Source organism: Watersipora subatra, chromosome 8 (assembly GCF_963576615.1).
Source record: "Watersipora subatra chromosome 8, tzWatSuba1.1, whole genome shotgun sequence".
NCBI classification, from domain to species: Eukaryota; Metazoa; Bryozoa; class Gymnolaemata; order Cheilostomatida; family Watersiporidae; genus Watersipora; species Watersipora subatra.
Genome location: NC_088715.1, coordinates 57,050,802 through 57,073,693, shown reverse-complemented (window position 1 = coordinate 57,073,693; position 22,892 = coordinate 57,050,802). Strand labels below are relative to the sequence as shown.

At 37.0% G+C, this 22,892-nt stretch overlaps 1 protein-coding gene across 5 annotated transcripts in view; it reads left to right on the top strand.

The window, feature by feature from the left end:
- Nucleotides 1–22,892, top strand: part of LOC137401540 (run domain Beclin-1-interacting and cysteine-rich domain-containing protein-like) — a 30,988-nt gene that overhangs the window by 4,621 nt on the left and 3,475 nt on the right. For 2 of the 5 annotated variants that reach the window (XM_068087944.1, XM_068087947.1), the window contains exons 5-20: nucleotides 2,833–2,939; nucleotides 4,589–4,667; nucleotides 5,663–5,856; nucleotides 7,742–7,943; nucleotides 10,192–10,304; nucleotides 10,695–10,856; nucleotides 13,159–13,273; nucleotides 13,564–13,660; nucleotides 14,125–14,269; nucleotides 14,562–14,698; nucleotides 17,619–17,683; nucleotides 17,834–17,952; nucleotides 18,748–18,929; nucleotides 20,085–20,163; nucleotides 20,452–20,526; nucleotides 20,668–20,761. In XM_068087944.1, the coding sequence (XP_067944045.1) occupies nucleotides 2,833–2,939; nucleotides 4,589–4,667; nucleotides 5,663–5,856; nucleotides 7,742–7,943; nucleotides 10,192–10,304; nucleotides 10,695–10,856; nucleotides 13,159–13,273; nucleotides 13,564–13,660; nucleotides 14,125–14,269; nucleotides 14,562–14,698; nucleotides 17,619–17,683; nucleotides 17,834–17,952; nucleotides 18,748–18,929; nucleotides 20,085–20,163; nucleotides 20,452–20,526; nucleotides 20,668–20,761 (1,965 nt within the window). Of the gene's footprint in view, nucleotides 1–1,903; nucleotides 2,005–2,832; nucleotides 2,940–4,588; nucleotides 4,668–5,662; nucleotides 5,857–7,741; nucleotides 7,944–10,191; nucleotides 10,305–10,694; nucleotides 10,857–13,158; nucleotides 13,274–13,563; nucleotides 13,665–14,124; nucleotides 14,270–14,561; nucleotides 14,699–17,618; nucleotides 17,684–17,833; nucleotides 17,953–18,747; nucleotides 18,930–20,084; nucleotides 20,164–20,451; nucleotides 20,527–20,667; nucleotides 20,762–22,892 lie in introns of those variants that run through there. The other 3 variants (XM_068087948.1, XM_068087945.1, XM_068087946.1) reach the window with 3 other exon arrangements.

Here is a 22,892-nt window from a genome sequence, read left to right as displayed (position 1 = left end):
CTTTATCTTTGAGAACTTTCTAGAAACAGACCAGCAAGGTAGAAATAAAGTTTCATAAAAGTTTCTTAAATCTTAGTTAAAGAGAAAGGACAACTCCTAATTTTTTTGTATTTGGACACGATTATCGTCCTTGTATTTCTATTTTTTGGTGAAGCAGTACAATATTCTATGTTGAGAGAGCATAACTCCAAAGTTTCGATACTGTTCGATATCGATAGCTCACAGGGCCAATATATCGTTTTGGCATGTGGTGTCATATCGCACAGCACTACTCGGGGATGTCGGAGATTTACTCATCTATGAGAAATATGCAATGATTTCCTTAGGCGACATGAGTCGCTGTTGGTTAACACTGTCTCTGCGTTATGGAATGTCACTAAAGCTTGCTCTCATGGCTTTAGTAGTATACCCAAATTAGTCATTGGCAATGTGCCAAGCTAATGGCAAGTAACAGGCAACTACGTTATCTACCACTGTTTATAAGCTTTGTTTTAATACCCGTTCAGCGCCGGGCATTCACCTAGTTTATTATATAACCTGTGAGCTGTAATTGCTGCCAGAAAGTTCTTTAAATGCGTTGCTAACGTATATTAGAGTTGTCCTCTCATTCCTGTAATGTTCCACGAAAGGTGCATAACTCCGGTAATTTCCCTTTTGCACTTCTGATACATTGCTTGCTAGTAATACAGAAGCGTGTCATTTAGAAACAGATTTTTGTGTAGTTCACATCAATTTGATTATGAAAAAAGACTTTCATCAAACTGAAGAGTGAATTTTTTTGTAAATGTATTAGCATGGTAGGAATGTGTATTTTCATTCCCATTATAGCAACTACATTTGCCCTTTAAGCTTTAACCATGTTCAACAGGGTTCAGTTTGAAATGCTACCTTTTTCTCTGCTCGCCCATGGCATCTATTCCTGTCTTTTCTACTTTGGTCCGAGAAAGCCATATCAGCCATATAAATATATAGATTTTCTGATGGAAGCAGATTTTCAGTAAATGATAGATTTTCAATGAGCAATAGATTTTTAGTAGGCAATAAATTTTCAATAAATCGTAAGTTTACTGTATACCATATATTGTAATAAAAATAGACTTATTAGCTAATTACAGATGTTTAGTAAGCGAAAACTTCAAGTTGATGCAATTTATGTAGATGATGGGTAGATGGTAGAGGGTCGATTTTCTATAGTCATCAATTTTCAGTAGGTTTATTTTAAATAACCTGATTTAGATAACGATATAAAATTAGGTGTTCTGTGGCCTTGTCAGTTAGACTTGAGCATTACTGCTTGTCACGAGGTTCACAGTCTAAACTTATACCGGGGCTTTTTACATTCAGATCTATGGCTATAGCCGTCTCGCTTACTTCTTTGTTGTGCTAATAATAAGTATTGTCTTGTATCTATATTGTGTCACGAACAGTCGAACAATGCTTCTTTGCTACATCCATAGCTGAATTAGTCCTAGCATTGTATTCTGTCCACTTACTAGTTGCTTGCCTTTTCCATCTCTATGCACATAGATAAAGCTTGCTTGTTATATTCATTTGAGTACATACCAGTTCAGTTGTTAGTATTTAGAAAGTCACTCTGTAAGTTCGCTAATTGTTTTGTATCCAAATCATCCATTTTGACGATTGTAACTAACACAGCTGATATCTATGTAAATATCTGTATGGAGTCAGCATTTTGTTTTGCGTATTTAAACTACTGCGCCAGTTCATAGCAAAATGAACTTTGGACTACAAGTAATTGCTGAGGCAGTCATTGCCCCTGTTCAGTGCTGTTTTGTTTAGCTTTTATTCACTGAAGCTTGTCATTTAAGAGGATTTCATATATCCTTGCGGAAACCCTGTTCAGCGTCTCACATCTGTCATTTTAATTATGTACACATGTCTACTTATCCTTTTTGTTGGTTAGTTTGCTCTGTTAAACTCCATAGCGCTATAATATCCTAGTTCGTCTGATTGCCAGTAGAGCTGATATGTTCAGAGCTGAGGGTATGTGTGATATGTTAGAAATTTATATTTTCTATATATGTGGACTTGGTAGGTATGAATATCGCTGTTTATGTTTAAATCAAGAAGCTTAAATCAAACATTGAGAGAACATTCAGCTGTCATTGTTCATTTTTCAATAGAGTAGGTGATATGCAGCTTTGTAACTTACAGCGTGATGTGTCCACTGCCTAACTATATCATATGTATATGGTTTTTTTCATCATATTGATGTTATATATATATAACATCAATATATATATAACATCTATATATAGGTGTATATAACATAATATATTGTTATATATATACCTTTAGACATCTTATACCACTTCTATACTGCAATGCTATCATTGTTAGATATCGTATAAGTTACTGTTGCCATTTACTGGTTATAGATCAACATTTGAGTGATAAACTCCTTGTTTTTATTTGCTATATGACTTACTTTCATTGTTTAGAGTTTCAACTTTCGATACTTTGGGTCAATTTAGTTTTAATGACAACAGTTACTTGCCCTCATTGTTGAGTTTGTTTCAAAACCAAACAGTATATTTTTTGGATGACGCCATTATTATCAAACTTATTACTGATAGAACTAGCAATGTCAGCACTTGCACTGTGTGCAATTTTTATTGAATAAGAAAGTTACTCGGGCATTCCATCAATTCTTATCATAGCTGTGAGCTACCGGCAATCATTCATTTTTGACAAGCGAGTAGATATTTATAACTAACGTTAAATGGTTTCGCAGTCCATTGTATGGGGAAATCTTACACCAGTACTATAATACTACCATTTGGGTCAATCGGCCTCTTTTGTATCTTGTAGAGTATGCATTTCTGTGTCACGCTGACTACTTTGCTGCCTTTTGTCTTTGCTTGGAAGCTGTGGAGAAGAACAGACCCTCTTTGTTAACCAACATAGACCATAGCCTGGTTAGTACCGCTTCTGCCATGTCTTCAGTGAATTGAATGTGCTTCGTATATCAACGCTCTTACTGATACATAACAGATGTTAACACTGAATCGTTTTCTAATGTTTTCTCAACTTTAATGAACCTAAAGAAATGCATATTTATTAATGCTGGTTGAAAACTGTGTTTTTCGATCTTCTTTGTCAACAAGATTTGACTAGAAGAGCCAGATCACATATTTACAGAATACGTGCTTTATGGATAGTTGAGTTCAGTTAAGATTTAACCTAAGTTTTGGTATAATCATGGTATGACATTTTTGTGACCTTTAAAAACTACACTCATAATAGCAATAAATATATACTCCCTTTTTGTTAGGGTCTTTATACTCTGCTGATGTCACCGTTAAGATGCGGTTTCAACCAGTAGCCAGTTACATATATAGAGACATTTTGCTTCACCTCTTCTTGTAACTTACTTTTGAAGAAGAATATATTCTCAAAATTTTATATATAAAGTCAATTCATTCCAAAATTTGCTTTGTATACGTATGTTGAATTTGTCATATGTTGGAGTCAATATTTCTATAATAATCCACTGCGATTTGTTTGTTTTTATTTTCCAGATTATGAAAACCTATGATAATTCCTTAAAAAATTCACATTATCACATATAGCGTAAGTATTACATTACGTTATATGTGATAATGTAATACTTATGTAGCGTAAGTATTTTCTTTTATTCTATAGAAAATTGAATGTAAAAACCTAAATTGTATGTAAAAATTTAAATTATTAAAGAAATAATAAATAAGAAGAATTTTTTATTGTTATTGCTCCTTAGAGGCATTCAAGGTGAAGTAAAGGTGAAGTAAAAGCTCAATGATATGTAGGATAGAGATGGTAGTAGAGATACGCAGCGTAAATTACTGTAACTTACTCTAGGGAAGGTTTATACTGACTTACCTCACATTTTTCTCTATCTTTCTTTTTACTTTTTCCATTTTAACTTTTTTCCAGCTTTATAACATTTCCATTTTAACTGTTTCCAATCTCTTCACATATGAAACTGCGAATCAAGGTGAATCAAGAAACTTTGAAAACTCTAATAATGGAATTTCTTGGGTCTAAACTCCTTTACATGTATTTGCTAAAATTTTAAATCATATTTTGCAAAAGCGAACTCTGATAGATGCATTTTTGTAGGTAGATAGGTAGGTAGGTAGGTAGGTAGGTAGGTAGGTAGGTAGGTAGTGGTATGTGATATAGAAGGGAGAGATTTCATAGTTTCTATAAGTATAATTATATCGCAAGCTCTGTTTCACTGATAACAACAGAATACAAGTACAGCTTAAAGCAAGAATTACAATTGTCAATGGTAGCAGATGGTAGCAGAGCCTGATATATAACAAACACTAGTTTCAAGAGCCATGAACATTATAAACAAATGTATTTTTCTTAGTGCCTCAAGGTGAAGACGTGTTAATTACGTTTAAGTAGCTGAATACTGAATAAATTCAAGGAATTAAATTCCTTAAATCTTAAATCTATTTAATTTAATGGAAATTTTGTTTGTTTGATCAAAGGTAAGTGGAGGTTTGTCTGTATTGAGATCCATACGGCTTTTGAACAGTTTTTAACACCTCTCAGACGGCATATGCTTTCTTTCTAGCTTCTTCATCCAAATAAAACTCGGACCACAACTCTGCCGTTCACCCGTCATCCCTCTGACACAACAGTGTATCTTTCTGGTGAGATGCAGAAATAAGCTGGCTTATTGTGCTGTAATTACATTGGTTTTAGATTATCTCAAAGAGAACCATCGAATGCTTAAGTTTTATTAGGATATTTTGGTTCATTAGGATATTTTTGTTTATTAGGATATATTGGTTTATTAGGATATGTTGGTTTTTTTTTTGATGTTATTTTATTAGGATATGTTGGTTTATTAGGATAGGCTATGTTGTTTGTTGGGATATGTTGGTTTATTAGGATATGTTGTTTTATTAGGATATGTTGTTTGTTGGGATATGTTGGTTTATTAGCATATGTTGGTTTATTAGGATATGTTGTTTGTTTGGATATGTTGGTTTATTAGGATATGTTGGTTTATTAGGATATGTTGGTTTATTGTGATAATCTTGTTTGTCTGATTAAGCTTGTTTATTAGGATATCTTGGTTTGTTAGGATGAGATTATTTATTTGACTAGGTTCATTTATTAAAATATGTCGGTTTATTAGATTTAATCTTGGAGTACTTCTATTACAAGCACTACCATAGAGTATTTTTATTGGAAGCACTTTGATATGACCATGGATTACTTCCATTACTAGCACTAAGACCTAACCGTAGAGTATTCCTATTGCAAATACTTAGACCTAGCCATTAGAGTATTTTTATTACAAGCTCACAGGTTCAGATCAACACTAAACCTAAGATAGTCGACTTCATACCAAGGCTTTTGATTACCACACCGTCTTAATCGATTGGGGTTGTTTAAGTCGGCCTGTTTCAATATCGTCTACTTGTATGGTAAAGTCGATAGCCATTGATTGGAGGAGAGTAAGCGATGCATGTCTCACACCTTCATCTTATCAGCATTCAGAGATAAGCTCTATCAGTCACCTGTTAGCTTGTCCGGCTCAGCATAGCTCCCTCCCCCACTGTCAGCGCAGTTCAAGAGCTCAGTTTGCTTGTTGCATTTCGCTAGCGTCGGTAATCGGTAAGTGTTCTCTTCTCTGCAGAACCCAGCACACCAACGGTTGACCCGCTGACAAATGAGGTGGCTGCGCCTTTCACGTTGACATCACGGAATTCACGAGAAAGACAACAGAAAGTGACAAGTGAGGAAAGAGCGATGAGAAATTCGGTTGAGAACTCAGCGTTAGACTCGATACTGAACACAGAGGAAGGGGGGAGTGACGTTCCACATTCTCCGGTAAAGTAGCATTTTCTGTGGTTTTGATTATTTATGCCTAGAAAATCAATACAAGCTATTTTTCATTTATTGCAATAGAAGTATGGCCTGGGTTCCAAGCAGTCTACCATTTATTGCAATAGAAGTATGGCCTGGGTTCCAAGCAGCCTATCATTTAATTTCATAGATGTGCAGAATTGGAGAGTGAATATGACTCTAAGGCAGCATAGACATGCTCATAGAGTACAGGTAGTCGTCGACTTACGACCTATGCGACACACGTCCATCCGACTTTACAACCCCGTCCGTGGGAAGGTCAGGCAGTTCAGCGCGAGGCGCAGCGTAAGCCGTTTGTCGTTATTTTCATGAAACTTTTTCGTTATTTTGTCGTTAGGGCAAATTTTTTCTGCCACAAGATATCACGTTATTACATTGCTATATCACGTATATACGTTGCTCGCCATGGCAAGTTCAGCGTTATCCGCTATGGTAAAACGGATTCGCATACAGATAAATGATAAAATCTTAGTTAAAAGTTTGAAATTTATTAAAATACTAAAACCTCATTCAACTATGTTTAGTAATCTAAATTCATTTAAGTTAGACCAGAATATACAGAATTGACTTACGTCTGACTCGACTTACAGCTCGCTGGAACCAAACTCTCAAGTCGACAACCTGTGTTGATATTTGAGGGAGCCTATGGAGAGCTCTTTTTAATTCACTGTTTATGCTAGCATCAATTCGAATAGCAGCTATGCTTGCATAGCAACCTAGAGATGGGTGTTAAAATGTTTCCACTTTTAGAGGATTTATAAAGTCGGATGAGATGGAATGATGGTTGTACGTGAAGCATTACTGAACAGTTATGTCTTTATATATGAAGTTAATTCAAGCTGAAACTTTGTCATATGTCATAACCATTGCGTGTTCAAGCAACTACGTGTATTTTTATAAGAATACATTATAATTTGTTTAATTGTTTCTGCAGTCTAAATGGCAAACTCTCAAGACAATAACATACAACATTGAATCAAATTGCATGCAAGAAATTAGATAAATAATCAATAAAAGTATGTTTGTATCGTCACATATTTACATTAAAGACTGGCCAGTGGAGGTGTAGCCTTAGCAATTCAGATATATCATGTCTAGATAAAGGTGGTGATAGAGGTGGTAATAGAGATGTGGAGCTAGGCTAACTTAAGCTTGGTAAATTTAAGATGTTTATAATTGGTTGTAGTTTTGTTTTAATATTTGAATTTTCTTGCGCTCCGCTGACATGTTTCTCTGTCCACATTCGCTTGCTTTCTATTTCTCTTCTCATCATTTTCCCTTTCTTCCAACTACTTATGGCTTTATAAATTTTTAAAGAAATGAGCCAAAGGATTTTGATATAATTTTCTATGTGCTTTTTGCTTTAAGACTAAGAACAACATTGCCTTCTTCCTTGTTTTACCACTACTCCGACTCACACCAGTGTTTATACGATCAATAAGTTTATATGATTTGTAAACCAAAAATGAGAAGTTGTATCAGTCAGGTGCCACCCCCCTTTTAGAAAACTTACACACCTAGTGATTGGATAGAAACTAAAAAGGGGTGAAGAATTCTCTTTAAAATGCAGTAGCTGATTGGGTGGAAGAAAGATTAGTGTCATTTATCTCCAACTAAAATAACAATTACATGCTGTGTGTTTTCTAATTTAAGTTAACCAGGTTCGTTTGTAGACATTTGGTACTGTACTAGTTAGATATGCAGCTATAGACATTTTCATAAATAGACACAATTGGTCAGTTTGGAAGCTACCTCCCCTTTTTCCTTATAGCGTTTAAATTGCAAGTTTCATCTACTCAATTGGGCTTATTCATATCGCATTCTAATCTGAGTGCTTGATTATTGTCAGCAGTCCAATCCAAAGACAAGTAAAGGGAAGCAGCCGATGAAAGGTCACCAAAGGTCAAAATCGGATCTGAGCTTTCTCAAGGCTCAGTTGCAGACGTCCAAATCAGCCACAGACCTGACAAATGGTCCTTCTCTTTCTTCCAGTCTCCCCGGGGATGAGTTCGGGTTGGACAAGAGGATTCGTGATGCAAGCAAAAGTAAAGGTGTTGCTTTTATCTTTTATTCTAAGCTCTGTAAACTTGGATAAAGAAGCTTTATGTAGACTCGCAATACGCCATGTAAACTTATTCAACTTTATCACTGGTTACAGCAACCTTTTGACACTAGTCAAACTATATCTCCTTATAAGTAGAAAGTATAAAATAGTTCACAGTCAGCAACTTATTCTTGGCTTTTACTTGTATTTATAGCAAATATTTAAACGGGTTTATTATTTTATCTATTATACAGCTGACAACAATCTTTTCCTACAATGACTAGATGACGCCGTGCGCACAACCTTTAAGGAAACGTCAAAATTTATGTTGTATCTCACCATATTTTCCCAGTTTCAAAGGAAAATGAATTTTTGCCTGGACTTTTCCAGCATTTAACAATTAGCAAAGAGATTACTACTACACCCGTGTTATTATTATATTTATGTGAAGTTTTAAACAATTCATCAGGCTCGTGTTATTTTTGTATAGATAAACATTTTCTTGTGTTTTTGAGTGATAAATATGCGGTATCAATCCCCATCGGGTGTTTATATGTTTACACAGCATTTAAGGAGAAACATCGATGCAATTTTTAACCAACCTGTTTGTAAATCATCTATAGCGACGTATATGAGGCTGTATTTGCAGTTGTATTCTAACAATCATTGGCAAATACAAAATATAATATATGTAAATAGAGACGCGTAGCACTGCGACTTGAACGCAATAGACGAAGTCATAACGAGAGGGACAAACAGGAAGCGCAAATGCTGACGTAATTTTTTGTGAGGTCTTTTCTTCTGAGCATTTTAACCGCGATCGAGTTTTGCTGATTCTATCTTGAAAAACATTCTGGCAGTCATGTCACCTAAAGCATTAAACAGCATCTCAAATGATAGAAAAATATTTATACTTGATGAAATCTTTTGATATTAAGGACCTGTAACATATTAAAGTCCCTTTTAAGGACTTATTCTAATGTAAATGCATTCGCAGCTATTCATAGTAGTGTATGGAGTTTAAACTGGTAATTTAGTTTCAGGGTTAAACGACACATTTGCAATCACAGGATGTTTATCTATAGCCGTTCAGGTTTCTTTTACAACTGGTTGGTGTTGTTACCTGGTGTGTTTACATGCTAACCTAGAAATATACATTGCTATTAGGATATAACATGCATAAAAATTATATATTAAACATTTAGTTTTTCTAAAACATGTTATGAGCTGCTCCTAATCAGCACTTCGCTTGCTGGTCACTGTAAAGGTCATTGTGAGGTCATTATAAGTTCTTTCAATACACTTGGATTTATAGCATGGCACATTATCCGGGAGTCTCCCTTGTTCTTTACACAAGTGTTATTTGCCTCTTACTTGATAGCATTATGGCACATCGAGTTTTCTCACTGGTGCAGCTGTAATATCGATGGCCAGCTTACATTTAATGCCACATTGGGCAGTTGTCTGGTAGTCGTAAAGATTCTGGTTCTCTCCTCTGCAACCCTCATTGAGAAGTGAATTTCAAACTTGTTACACGTTGTCTAAACTAGCTCTACCTTATCAACTCTATCTCACTAACTTACCAACCAAATAAGCTTGTTATGTCGGTCAGTGTTAGAGGAATATGATATTTTGCTGCCATTCGAGGCACTTCGCTATAGCTATCATGCACTTGTAAACATTTTGTCACACACTTGTTAGAGGTTGCCGGATCGCAAGTGTCATACTATTTTTTTGTAAGGTCTGGTGTTAAATTCAACCGATACATTACAAGTCTAATTTATTGTGATGCTCTGCCATTTATTTGTAACTCCTAATGCCATATTAACTGCTGATATGTCATTATTGTGCATCTGTCACATACATATCATATGTCATGCACGTATCATATGTCACGTACGTATCATATGTCACGTACGTATCATATGTCACATACGTATCATATGTCATGTACATATCATATGTCATGTACTTATCATATGTCATGCACGTATCATATGTCATGCACGTATCATATGTCACATACATATCATATGTCACGTACGTGCCATATGTCATGTACATATCATATGTCATGCAAGTATCATATGTCATGCACGTATCATATGTCATGCACGTATCATATGTCACATATGTATCATATGTCACGTACATATCATATGTCACGGACGTATCATATGTCACCAACGTATCATATGTCTTTTACATTTATAATGCTTATTTATAAACATCTTTTATCACAATTTCATTTTTAGAAACACCCATGTTTTACAATAATGACAGCTACTTTCCTCAACCTACTCCTGGAGAGTCTCTAAAAAGTTACCTTTCATCTCAAGATTTTGATACATGCGCAGAGCTTGATAGGGTGAGGCCAGGAACTTTTAAGCATAGTTGCTGTCTGGTGGCATTGCATCATGCAGATTAGCATTATAATTTTTGGCATAACTAGAGAACTCTGGTAAGGCTAAGTTTGCATATTGTAAAGGTTTAAGAGAATAATTTTTGTTATTTGGTTATTTTGTCAATTGGTAGGAGCAAAGGCTATGCAAAAAATGCTCGAGGAGTAAATAGTGTGAGCTACTACAGCTTACAGTACCTTTATAGATAGCATATGTAGATGGTATGGTTCACCCTTGATGACACGCACTTTTCCTATTTTCTTTTATCTATTTGTGTGAAGAGATCATTTCTAGATGAACTTCCTGTTAATAGTGAAGTACATGATGTCATAAATGAAAACGTGTTATACTCATAGGAAAATGCACACTTCGCCATCTCAGAGGCACTGATGGCTGCCATAGAGCATATGAAATGGAATCAAGTCTTACGACCGTCTCAGCCTGCCCCAGTACTTCAGATAGAAGATACAGATGCAGAAAGTGATGAGGAAATAGTCAGGCTGAAGCGGAAAATTCAGGTGAAACCTTGGCAAACTTGGTATAGACTTGTAGCATCAACCAATAATATTAATAATAATAATACGCTGGTTAACTGTAACTATTCAAGATTATTTCAATTGACACTAATGACTTTCACATAACTGTATCAATTGGCAGTAATGATTTTCACATAACTGTTATAGTTGACACCAGTGACGTTCACATAACTGTCTTAGTTGACACCAGTGACTTTCACATAACTGTCTTAGTTGACACTAATGACTTTCACATAACTGTATCAATTGGCAGTAATGATTTTCACATAACTGTTTTAGTTGACACCAGTGACTTTCACATAACTGTCTTAGTTGACACCAGTGACTTTCACATAACTGTTTCAGGTAAGATTATCTTGTTCAGAAACAGTTGGTTGTGTGAAACAGTATCATCATTTGAAAGCAAATCTCAGTAAAAAATGAATAAAATGGAATTGGGATTATGTCAGTTGAGAATTGGTTGTTTTGGTCGCTCACAAATGCATAAGGTTTGTCTTTGGACTGATATGAACTGACATGTTCATTTAGGTAACTTGCACCGTGCACCCATTGACAAAGCATTGGCTGTTCACATGCTGCATTATAAATTTCTCTGTAATGACTTACATATCAGTGACTAGCTTGGTTTGTGTCAGGGTTATTATTAGGCCATCCATCAGAAAACATCTTAACGATTATCTTGGTGTACGTTTATACAGTACGCGCTCCTACAACGTAAATAATCCATTCCAGGAACGTTTATCAGGATTTTACGTTATAAGAACAGTAACATGTAAATTGCCTAATCCGTTCCAAAATCTTTCCAAACGCACCCCTTTGGCCATGCAAAAAGGAAAGACTTGGCTTAACTCTATTAATTTGTCGGCTGTACCGTAACAGCAGTATTATTGGTTTGCATCGACAGCTTTCTCCTTTTTCTGATCAATCTCACAGGTTTTATAGACCATGATTGCGGTATTTTCATGATAAGTTGATAGGGAGAGCGCATCTTCAATGTTCATCTACAACAATTTGCTTATTTTTCTAATCAGCAAATTGTACTCTGCAAAATAAAACTAATAACAATTTTAGACCTCCACAAGAAAGCAAAACAACCAAATATTTTACAAAAAAGCGGTATTACTTGTTCGTCATCTATTTGTATCCAGGGCTCAAGGTTAAAATAAAAGAGAACTTCTGACGATACTCCAACTCGTTACATACCGATTGGTGGATCAACGCTGTAACACCTTGCACCAAATGATCAGCTTTGTATCTATGATCAATGCGCCGCTACCTATTTTCGGTTTTGTCGACTCGTCTGCCCATCTAACACGACGAGCTAGATTCTTACAGAACTTGTATATATAATAGATATAACGCTATACACATGTCGTTTTTTTCTTTTGCAAGTGCAGTGAGATAGATTGACGTTCAAATCGAATTTGAGAACTCACCCGACTTGGCACTTTACGTTATATAGAATTTTTAACGTAGTAGGAAGCAAAAGCTTCACAAATTTTTTTAATTTTTTCCGTAATTTACATCACGTTATAGGAGTGTCTACTGTAGTAACATGTTGGCTGCTGAAGGTCAGCGCTATGACTCCTGCCGTCACATAAAGGATCAGCTCATGTTAGATCTGTATGACTTCTTAGCACACCACTCTCTAAATTCTTAAATATCACGATGTGCTTAGATATTTCTGTAAAAACGTGTTACATGACTCTAAGTCACTCCCAGTTGTACAAATTCATCAGACACAGTGTTCTCTGCTGTAAGATGATTAAAACGTTTGTCAATATGGGACATGATCCCATAACACTCAGCTTATTAGACTGATGCTCTAACCAATTGAACTAATCTGCCACATTACAATGCCTCCTGAAGCCTCAGAATAATTTTTCTCTAGGCTCTGAGACAGAAAAAGCAAATATATTAGCTCAAAATGCTAATATTACTCAATTTAGCCATATGCATAGCCCATGCTCCAGCAGCAGAGATGCTTGTGGCAAAGTAGAGACTTGGTAGGAACTCTGGCTATCTAATAATGACTTCCTTTTGCATGGTGAGGTTAACTTTCTCGGTTGTGTTATGCTGTCTCCTGTCCCTGTCCACCATACTTTCTTCGTCTGTCAATATACATTGTACCCTGACAGGTGTATGGACCTTTTCCAATTCACTACCTCAACTCCAAAATGTATGTACATTTTTGTATATATTGCATTTTTATCAGTACAACCGGGGTATAGCTAGACTTATGAAGCATTTTCAAGCGCTGTATATGCTGAGCTCTTGTATTTAGGAGAGGAGAAAGCTGCGCAAGAGTAGTAAACTACTGACTGTCAACTACTCAGAGAAAAGTAGCAGCGGCGCAACTCCAAAGTCTTCATCACACAGCAATTCTGTCAAGGACTCAGGTACTCAGCTAGCAATATAGACTCAGTTTTCTAATTCAGAGTTGTATTTTACATATCTCCTGTTGCTGGCATACCTTTGCATTTTATTTAGTCATTGGGATAAGTCCAGTTTGAGATGTTCAACCGAATCAGATACCAACTCATCACCATGTTTCAACAAGTAATTTTTCTCATTTCACCACCTTGTTGTGCTTCTTGTAAAACCAGCCCTTGCTTCTCTCCATCTTTACGTAAAAAAGCCTTAGCTCTTTTTTTCCTGTCGCTAGATTTGCTCTAATCCTGACCTGTAGATTCACTATTCAGTGATGAGGACATGTACGGAAGCTCAGGTTTCTCAGACACAGATTCCTTGCTGACACTGAGGGACGGGGTGCCACTCTCCAACAGGTTAGCCGTTTTGGATGTTACTCTTTGCTATTGCCCTTGTTTTACAACATCAGTTTTCATTTTTTGGAGAACATAATTTATGATCCTTTTATTCTGTATGTGATAGAATTTGGAGTCTGTTAATATACATGTACATGCACGTTGCTCATCACTGTAAGTACAAAATGAAAGCTTTACTAAAGACCTTTTTAATTCATAACAAAGTAATACAGACCTGCTTCCATTTTTTTCTTTTCACTCTTAGTCAATTCATCAATCCTCAGTTTAATAACGAGAAAGTCCTTTAGAGGTTGCCTGTATCAATAGCTTATGGTGCAACTAGCTGCAGAGAAAGATTGCTATACTGTTCTCAATATAGTTTATTTGCTGGTATGTAATTCAGGCAACCCTTAAAGATTCGTTGCAGAGTTAAGCATTATAGCGATATAACAGATACATTGTTTGCACGCCGTGATATTTATCAGCAAGACAAGTATGGCAGAGCCTGCTCCAGTCATACCGTCAGCAGACCAGGTAGCTCTTTCTCTCCTCAGCCACTTTAATGAGTACCATTTACCAAAGGCTGACCAACTCATCTGGCTTGTTTCTGAAAAGGAGGCTCCTCAGGCTGTGAGTCATTATTCTCGTGCTCCAACCTTCAGCTTACGATATGTAGTTCTCAGTCTATTTGCTAGCTCCGATGTGTTGATCTGAGATTGACCAGTAAAAGTCAGTGTTTAAAGGACAACTCCTGATCGTCACGGTCTCCTGTCATTTATCTATAGATGCCTAGCTTTATCTTTATCAATAAAATACTGCCGGTGCGCTTTGCCCCTGCACAGTTGTTTATTCGTGTTGTCTAGCTTTGACTAAATCTTTGCTTCTGTCACTGATGGCTGATTGCGGCAGATTTTGTTTGCAGTTACTGCCATTGCCTGATTCGATGCCAATATCTCCAGATGATATGAATGAGGGCAGGAAAGGCACCCGCATCCGTGGAAATGCTGAGTGGGCCCCACCTCGACCACAAATTATTTTCAATATTCACCCTCCACAAGGGTGAGATGTCTTTCTGCTTGCCTCTCGCCATAATACCTTAAAACTTAAAGTCCCTAAACGTGTCAGCAGTGCCATCATAGCAGTAAATTTCCAAAAGCTACCAATTAAATTGTTTATAAAGCTTCAAAATGGTACCAAAGACGATGAGCTCTCAGCCATATGTTATTACCATACAAGCGAAAATCTCTTCTTGAAAAACTTCCTCTCTGAAAAACCTATTATCGTTCTGCCATAAATGCAATGCGTTTTATGTGATTCACAGTGCCCCGACTTTGTTAAACTTTTTTTAACAGTTATAGTAATTTCAGATGTAACATATCAATAAGAGTAATGTATCAATAACAGTAACATATCAATAACAGTAATGTATCAATAACAGCAACATATCAATAACACTTAGGTATCAATACCAGTAACTTATCAATAACAGTAGCGTATCAATACCAGTAACATATCAATAACAGTAACGTATCAATAACAGTAGCGTATCAATAATAGTAACATATCAGTAACAGTAACATATCAATAACAGTAACTTATCAATAACAGTAACGTATCCATACCAGTAACGTATCAATAACAGTAGCGTATCAATACCAGTAACATATCAATAACAGTAACTTATCAATAACAGTAACGTATCCATACCAGTAACGTATCAATAACAGTAGCGTATCAATACCAGTAACATATCAATAATAGTAACTTATCAGTAACAGTAACATATCAATAACAGTAACATATTTATCAAAAATGAAATAGTTCAGCAAACAGCAATAACTTTAAACTTTAGTCTGTTCGAATTTTTTGAAAAAATTTTTGTTGGCAAAAACTTAATTTCCATATACTTTAAGCACTGAATTTAGTTACTAGTCTTTCGCGCTTAAAAAAACCTTCAGCTATCGAATAAACGAACTATTGATATTCAACATTTTTAAAACGTAGGAAAATAGATAGGTCTGTGTATACCGAGGAAAGTAAGATCGACATGTTTATTAAATTTATTAGCCAAGTGGGACTGAATGTGTTATTGTTGCTGTGACATCACTGAATTGAATTATACTCGTGTTGTTTTTAACCAAAGCAGATTAAATCCAAGAGTTGTTGTTCTCTAGTGTAAGCGCATCTATGCAGTGAAGGTCATCTACGCTCTACAGCTACAAGGTCATTCATCTAGGTGGCGTTTTTGGTAGAAATTATGATTCTTAACTGCGCTCACAATAAGTTTTATACATTTATGGGGTCATCTCCTCTAGTGTGGAAACTATTTTGTGAGTAGTTGTAAACCACTTAGTTTCTAGCAGTGCACTTCACCAATGGTTTCTATTTCAAAATTTATCACATCAAGGTTAGATGTATTATCTCTGTGGTATCATTATTACAACTCTAATTCCATTGGGAATACCATGAAACTTCTAATTAAACACCACCTCTATTTGAACGCCGCCTCTATTTGACCGCCACTATGAGAGGAGGTTTGAAAAGTAAAGTGCCACCATCTATTTGAACGCCACCTCCATTTGACCGCCACTTTGACAATCTTTGATCTTTATGAACCCATTATATCAATTGATCACTAGAAAAGTGTTCACAAAATCATATTAATAATGAATCGTTTACAATAATAACGATCAATCCTCTGGTTGTCCAACCCCAAAGCTTTTTGCTATTTTTGTTAAAATTTTGAAAGCAACACCATAGAAATAATTAACAACTGTCTCAGGCTAATAGTAGTTCCTTGTTTAACGCGGTTGTGATACTTCGATGTACATGTATATAAAAGCGGTTTGCAAGTTTTGGGTCGAAGGTTACCTTTAGCGAGCCAAACTTTTACGCGTTGTATTTGTGCTAAATGCAACTCGTAGAAGTTTGCTCTGCCAAAGTTTTTTGTTCTGTCAAAAGTTGTTGGACGCTAATATCGACTAGGTCAGCAGTGCAGAAGAAGATTTGAGGTCAGCTGACATTGTGGAAGGTATTGGACAACCAGAAGAAGTTTGTTCCATCGAAAGCAACAATCAGCAACCGTTTTCCAAGCAAATGATGTAAATATTTTTGTTTTAAAAATTTTAATTTTTGTTTTAAAAATTTTTATTTTTGTTTTCGCATGTGATTTAAGTATGGTTCGTCTATTTCACTTGTTCATGAATATATTCATAACATTTGATAGATTATCATTATGTAATTTATAAATTTGCAGATTTATAGCATATTATTTGATAGCATCATTGCGATAATAGGATCTTACATTTGATCGACGCTCGTAATTTCTCTTCTATTGCACTTAAAAATCAAGTTTAGCTGCAAATTGTAGCAAACATATCAATGAGTGCAATGAGCTTTAATGCAACATTAGTAAATATAAATATAAAATAAAAATATGTCATCAAATTTAAAAGGAAAATAATTGGAAGTTCAGACAAATTGTAAAGCAGGATACAGGCTATAATATCATTGCTGGTTAATTGCAAGCAATAGATATAGACAGGTAAAGATGTTTCTCGGTTTCTCAATGCGTATTTATCAATAGTTCTCTGACAAGTTGGAGGCAAGTTAGTTTTATACATTCATGTGGTCATCTCCTCTAGTGTTATTGCATCCAGAAAGTTGCCTCTAGATTTATTGCATCCAAAAAGTTTAATATCGCTCCACCGGAAGAAGAGGGCAAAATATAGGCGACATTCGCTTTGTCCGTAAAAGGGCTAAATTTATCTTCCCAAAGTTTTGACGAGCCATTTGAAAAATACAACATCAGCCTCTATTTGAACACCACCTCGAATAGATCGCCACTATAGAGGAAGGGTTTAAAAATAGAGTGCCATGGCGCTCAATTAGATGTTTTATGGTATATTATTGAGATAGCTTGAAGTCTGGTATGATGAAATAGATCAGAGTCATTCAACTCTATTCTCTGTTGTTCCAGGCGTAAGGTGCTAATAAGCAAGCAGAACTACAGATGTGCTGGGTGTGGCACCAAGATAGAGCAGGGTATGTCCCCCATCTGTGCATAGTTTTAAAAACCACAGTGATTTTTTAAAGACATCTTTCGTGTTGAAGCTTTTTCTTAGCCATTATTTGCATATGAAAATGTTGTCACGGATTCTAATGACCATTAAGGCTATTGCTCGTGTTTTTTAGGGTATCTCAAGAGATTCCGGTATTGTGAATATCTCGGCAAGTATTTTTGTCACTGTTGCCATACCAACAACACATCCATCATCCCAGCAAAGATTCTTCACAAGTGGGACTTTTCTAAGGTGAGAGCTTGAAAATGCTAATTTTTTTGCAACGACTTATTGTGTGAGCCAGTTTTCCATTCTGTTCAGTCGAATCATTTGCATGTGACATCACACTTGTATAAGTTTGTTTAGTATATTTGTTGTTATATAACTGGTGATGCAGCGTGCAATAGCTACAGTTGACCTTTTGTTATGAAGTTTCTCAATGATATGCTTTCAACTGAACCTGCATATTGAACTTGAACCTGAATAACAATTTCATGGTGGCTAACTCGTTGTAATATAATGCCGAGAGCTTCTACGAGTCATTGATGTCTTTGTAAGAGAGACCAACTCCTTTTATTTCGCTTTTCTCTTGTATTCCGCTTTAGTTTTATATTCAGCTTATCCCACTGGCCCGTGTCATATTTTTTGTTCTGTAATGGTGACAAGATAATTACACAATATTACACATGTTACAAATTACACAAAAAGCAATAATACTTTACTAATACTATGCTAAAACAAAATTAAGATTTGTCTTCTCTAGCCTCTCATTTCTTCTATTGAACCAAGAAAAATCGAGATCAGCTGCCACATTTATTCATTGTATATGACATAGTAATCTATTATATGCGCTGTCTGAAGTTTTCTTAGTTGAACAAAAATGAACAGCCTCCCTCACAACGCCCGCGTAGAATCATATTTCAAGCTATTTACTTACAAGTTGTTTCTCTATGCCCACGGGAGACAACTTCCAAATGCTGTCCATTCACTTTAAAACGTGTTAGAGGAGTCTACTCAGTCACCGTGTACATGTATATGTCTTTGCAGTATCCAGTCTCAAATTTCTCAAGAGACCTTCTTTTAAAGATGGCTGAGGATCCCCTCTTTAACCTGCTTGACATTAACAGAGGCATCTTGCACAAGGTGAAAACCCTCCAGCAAATCACACTTTCTCGTCTTCAACTTCGGTTGTGCAGAATATTTCTTGCTTCCTGCAGGCTAGGCACTGAGTAAGTTCATAAAGACATAGAGTTATCATCGAGAGTCATATAATTATCTCACTATTGATAGCTCTGTCTAATAATCAATCATCAGGGTCTCTTCTGACCCCAGTCTATTAAGACTGGAGATCATGGAGGGAAGTTGTTCTGTTTTTGCTCTCATCAGAACCAGTTATATTTTTGTCAATCTGACATATATTAGAGGTTTTTAGCAATTTTTTATTAATTTGAGAAATTTGGCAGCAAAAAATTTAGACTAGAGATTAGTTTCGCAGCTGTTCATCTTCTACTTATGATTTCACAGGGCATATTTGCACAAACAAGATTCGTAGCTATGCCTGAGGCAACCTGCCAGGACCTGAGGCAACCTGCCAGGGCCTGAGACAACTTGCCAGGGCCTGAGGCAACCTGCCAGGGCCTGAGGCAACCTGCCAGGGACAATTGTAGCATAGGATTCGCTAGACGTTAGCAAAATGGCAAGAGAATTTAGCATGTTTCAGCCAGTAACTAGCAGTATAGCAGAAGAAATGTAACATGATCATAGCTAGCAGCTATCGGTATGGCAAGAGGGAAATGTACCATGGCTGTAGCTAGCAATTATTAGTATAGCAGGGACAAGTGTAGCAGTACTATAGCTAGCAGCTTGCAATATAGCATTACCAATTCTAAATCAAGACTAATGGCCCCATTCTACTCAAGTTGTCCTGTGGTGTTAAACCTATAGAGCGCAGCTGAAAAGATTTTTCCCTACTATAGAAGAAGAAAAATTCCTATTAGTATTTTTACTCCCTATTAGAAAAGAGCAGCCATGGCCTGCTGGTCTAGAACGCTTGACCTGACAACAAAAGGTTAGAGTTCAAATCTTAAAAAAGGTTACTGGTGGTGACGGGAATGACAGTCAACCTTAAATCGCTCTCTGCAACCGGGTATGTCTCCAGTCATTGAGGTTCCCTTATCACTGAACTCAAACATATGCAGCCAAGATTGCAGGGCCACTGTTTAAGCAACAATGCTCCGACAAAAAGAACAATCGCAACCTCTGCTTGCAGTAAGCTAAGCAGGCGTCATACTCAATCTTTGAGGAGTTGCTCACACATACACAATTAGGGGATATGTGAGGTTTCTCGTTAGAGCAGCATAAGACGAGCTGTATTTCTGTTTTAGAGTTTATAGTCAGCTCCTATCGATACCTGAATATCTCCTAGACGATGTGCATCTATATTCTATAACTGACCTAAAAAAGGTAAGTAACTCTTGACCTTTATCACTTACAGAGACTATGTAGGTGCTTAGCCGTAAATGACCGAAAGAGTGCAAGCATGTCTTACTTGTGTAACTACTCGGCATCAAGTACATGTAAACACTATTGACGACCTGTTAAAGCTGCGTGTATGTTCACTGCCTCTGGAATAATACAGGTAAGTGTTCACTATGTGGACACCATATGGACTATGAAGTTTATAGACCATATTTTCTCCAATGGAGTAAAGTATAAAGGGACCAGCTGAAGGTTTATATTTTTCCCTTTTAGGCTAAAAACAAGGCGCTGGATAAGAGTCTGCGAGCAACAGCGCAAGACGCTATATCTCATGTCCTGGAATGTACGGTATGTTAAGGAACTAAAGCTATTTCTTGCTCCATGATTAAATTTTTTTTATTCAATGAAGAGTTGCCATTAATAAAGCTTCCTTTCTATTCAACTACATGTATTACACTTGAAGAAGAGATAGTTGTTCCATTGTTGTAGCTGTGCAAGGCAAAGGGTTTCATATGCGAGATATGCAATGATGATAAAGAGGTTATATTTCCATTCCAGTTTGACAAGGTCATTAGGTGCAACTGTAAGTATATTGTAGCTCCTCTTTATCTTCATTTGAGCATTTTTAGTTGAAAAGTAGGTATTCATCAACTTTATCGTCTTGTTAGTCTTTAAGGTCAAGGCTGTAGATAATTATGTTCATGAAACACTGACCAGTACAGGCATTGTGTCAGCGCAGCCTAATTCAGGAATCCACTAATCTGGTCTGTAGAAAGTCCATCTTCAAAAAAGGAGATAGGACGATGTGTGGGAACTACAGGGGGATATCCCTCTTGTCAATAACGGGGAAGATTCTAGCTAGAATTCTGTCCTATAGACTCTCCAGTGTTGCGGAAAAAATTCTTCCAGAGACGCAGTGTGGTTTTAGGCCTGGCAGGGGTACAGTAGATATGATATTTGCTGCTAGACAGATCCAGGAAAAATGCTGAGAACAGAACAAGGATCTCTACATGGCCTTCATAGACCTTACCAAGGCTTTCGACACTGTTGACAGACAATCTCTCTACAAAGTACTTGAGAAAATCGGCTGCCCTCCCAAATTTGTGGCTATTGTGCAGCTTCTGCATAATGAGATGAACGCATCAGTTTTGGTGGATGGCCAACAAACGGATCCTTTTGGAGTAAAAACTGGGGTGAAACAAGGCTGCGTGATTGTGCCAACGCTGTTTTCTATCTACTTATGTGCTGTACTACACCTTGTGAAACAAGAACTCTCTGAAGGTATCACATTGAACTACCGAATAGGCGATCTGTTCAACCTGCAGAGACTTCGGGCTAAAACTCTAACTTCGAAACAAAGTGTTCTTGAGCTCCAATATGCTGATAACAATGCTCTCGTGGCTCATACAGAAGAACATCTTCAAGAAGTCATGACAGCTTTTGAAAATGCTTACAGGGCTCTTGGACTCAAGCTGAATGCAAAGAAAACTCAAGTATTGTACCAGCCGAAACCTGGAAAAAACATAGTCACTCCACGCATTGTTGCCGGAGGCGAACCACTTTGCCCTGTAGATGACTTTGTATACCTAGGTAGTAATCTCTCCTCCAAGGCCGACCTAGGGAAGGAGATAGAGAGAAGACTGCAGGGAGCTAGCATAGCATACAGCAAACTGAGACAAAGAGTGTTTGAAAATCCAGTCTTGCAAGTCGACACCAAGCTAAAAGTGTACAAGGCAGTAATTGTCCCCACACTACTGTATGCCTCAGAAACGTGGGCTACTTACAGCACTGACGTTAAGGTTCTGGAGAACTATCACATGAGGAAAATGAGAGAATTACTAATGATCAAATGGTCTGACAAACGCACTAACAATAGTGTGTATCAACAAGCTAAGATGTCCAGCCTCGAAAGTATGATCGTTAAGAACAGACTTCGTTGGGCTGGACACTTGGTTAGAATGCCAAACTACAGACTACCAAAACAGATTCTGTATGCCGAACTAGAAAATGGGAAGAGGTCACAGGGGGGACAAAGAAAGCGCTATAAAGACTGTCTCAAAGATAGCTTGAAGCGTTGTCACATCAGATGGGAAACCTGGGAATGGAATGCCACGAGAAGAACTGGATGGAGAACTCTAACTCATAAAGGGGTGAAGATACTTGAAAATGAAAAAATGCGTCACAGAGAAGAGCTCAAGTCAGCACGAAAAGTGCGGCTTAGCTCATCTGATACTTTGATGAATGATGACTACCAATGTCCACATTGCAATCGTCAATGCAGAGCAATGATCGGACTACGAAGCCATCTTAAAACACACCAAACACATCAATAAAGCAAGCAGACATCTTAGTCTAAAGAGAGGGATTGCAGAGAGAGAGAGAGAGAGAGAGAGAGAGAGAGAGAGAGAGAGAGAGAGAGAGAGAGAGAGAGAGAGAGCGAGAGAGCGAGAGAGCGAGAGAGCGAGAGAGCGAGAGAGCGAGAGAGCGAGAGAGCGAGAGAGCGAGAGAGCGAGAGAGCGAGAGAGCGAGAGAGCGAGAGAGCGAGAGAGCGAGAGAGCGAGAGAGCGAGAGAGCGAGAGAGCGAGAGAGAGAGCGAGAGAGCGAGAGAGCGAGGAGAGCGAGAGAGCGAGAGAGCGAGAGAGAGAGCGAGAGAGAGAGAGCGAGAGAGAGAGAGCGAGAGCGAGAGAGAGAGCGAGAGCGAGAGAGAGAGCGAG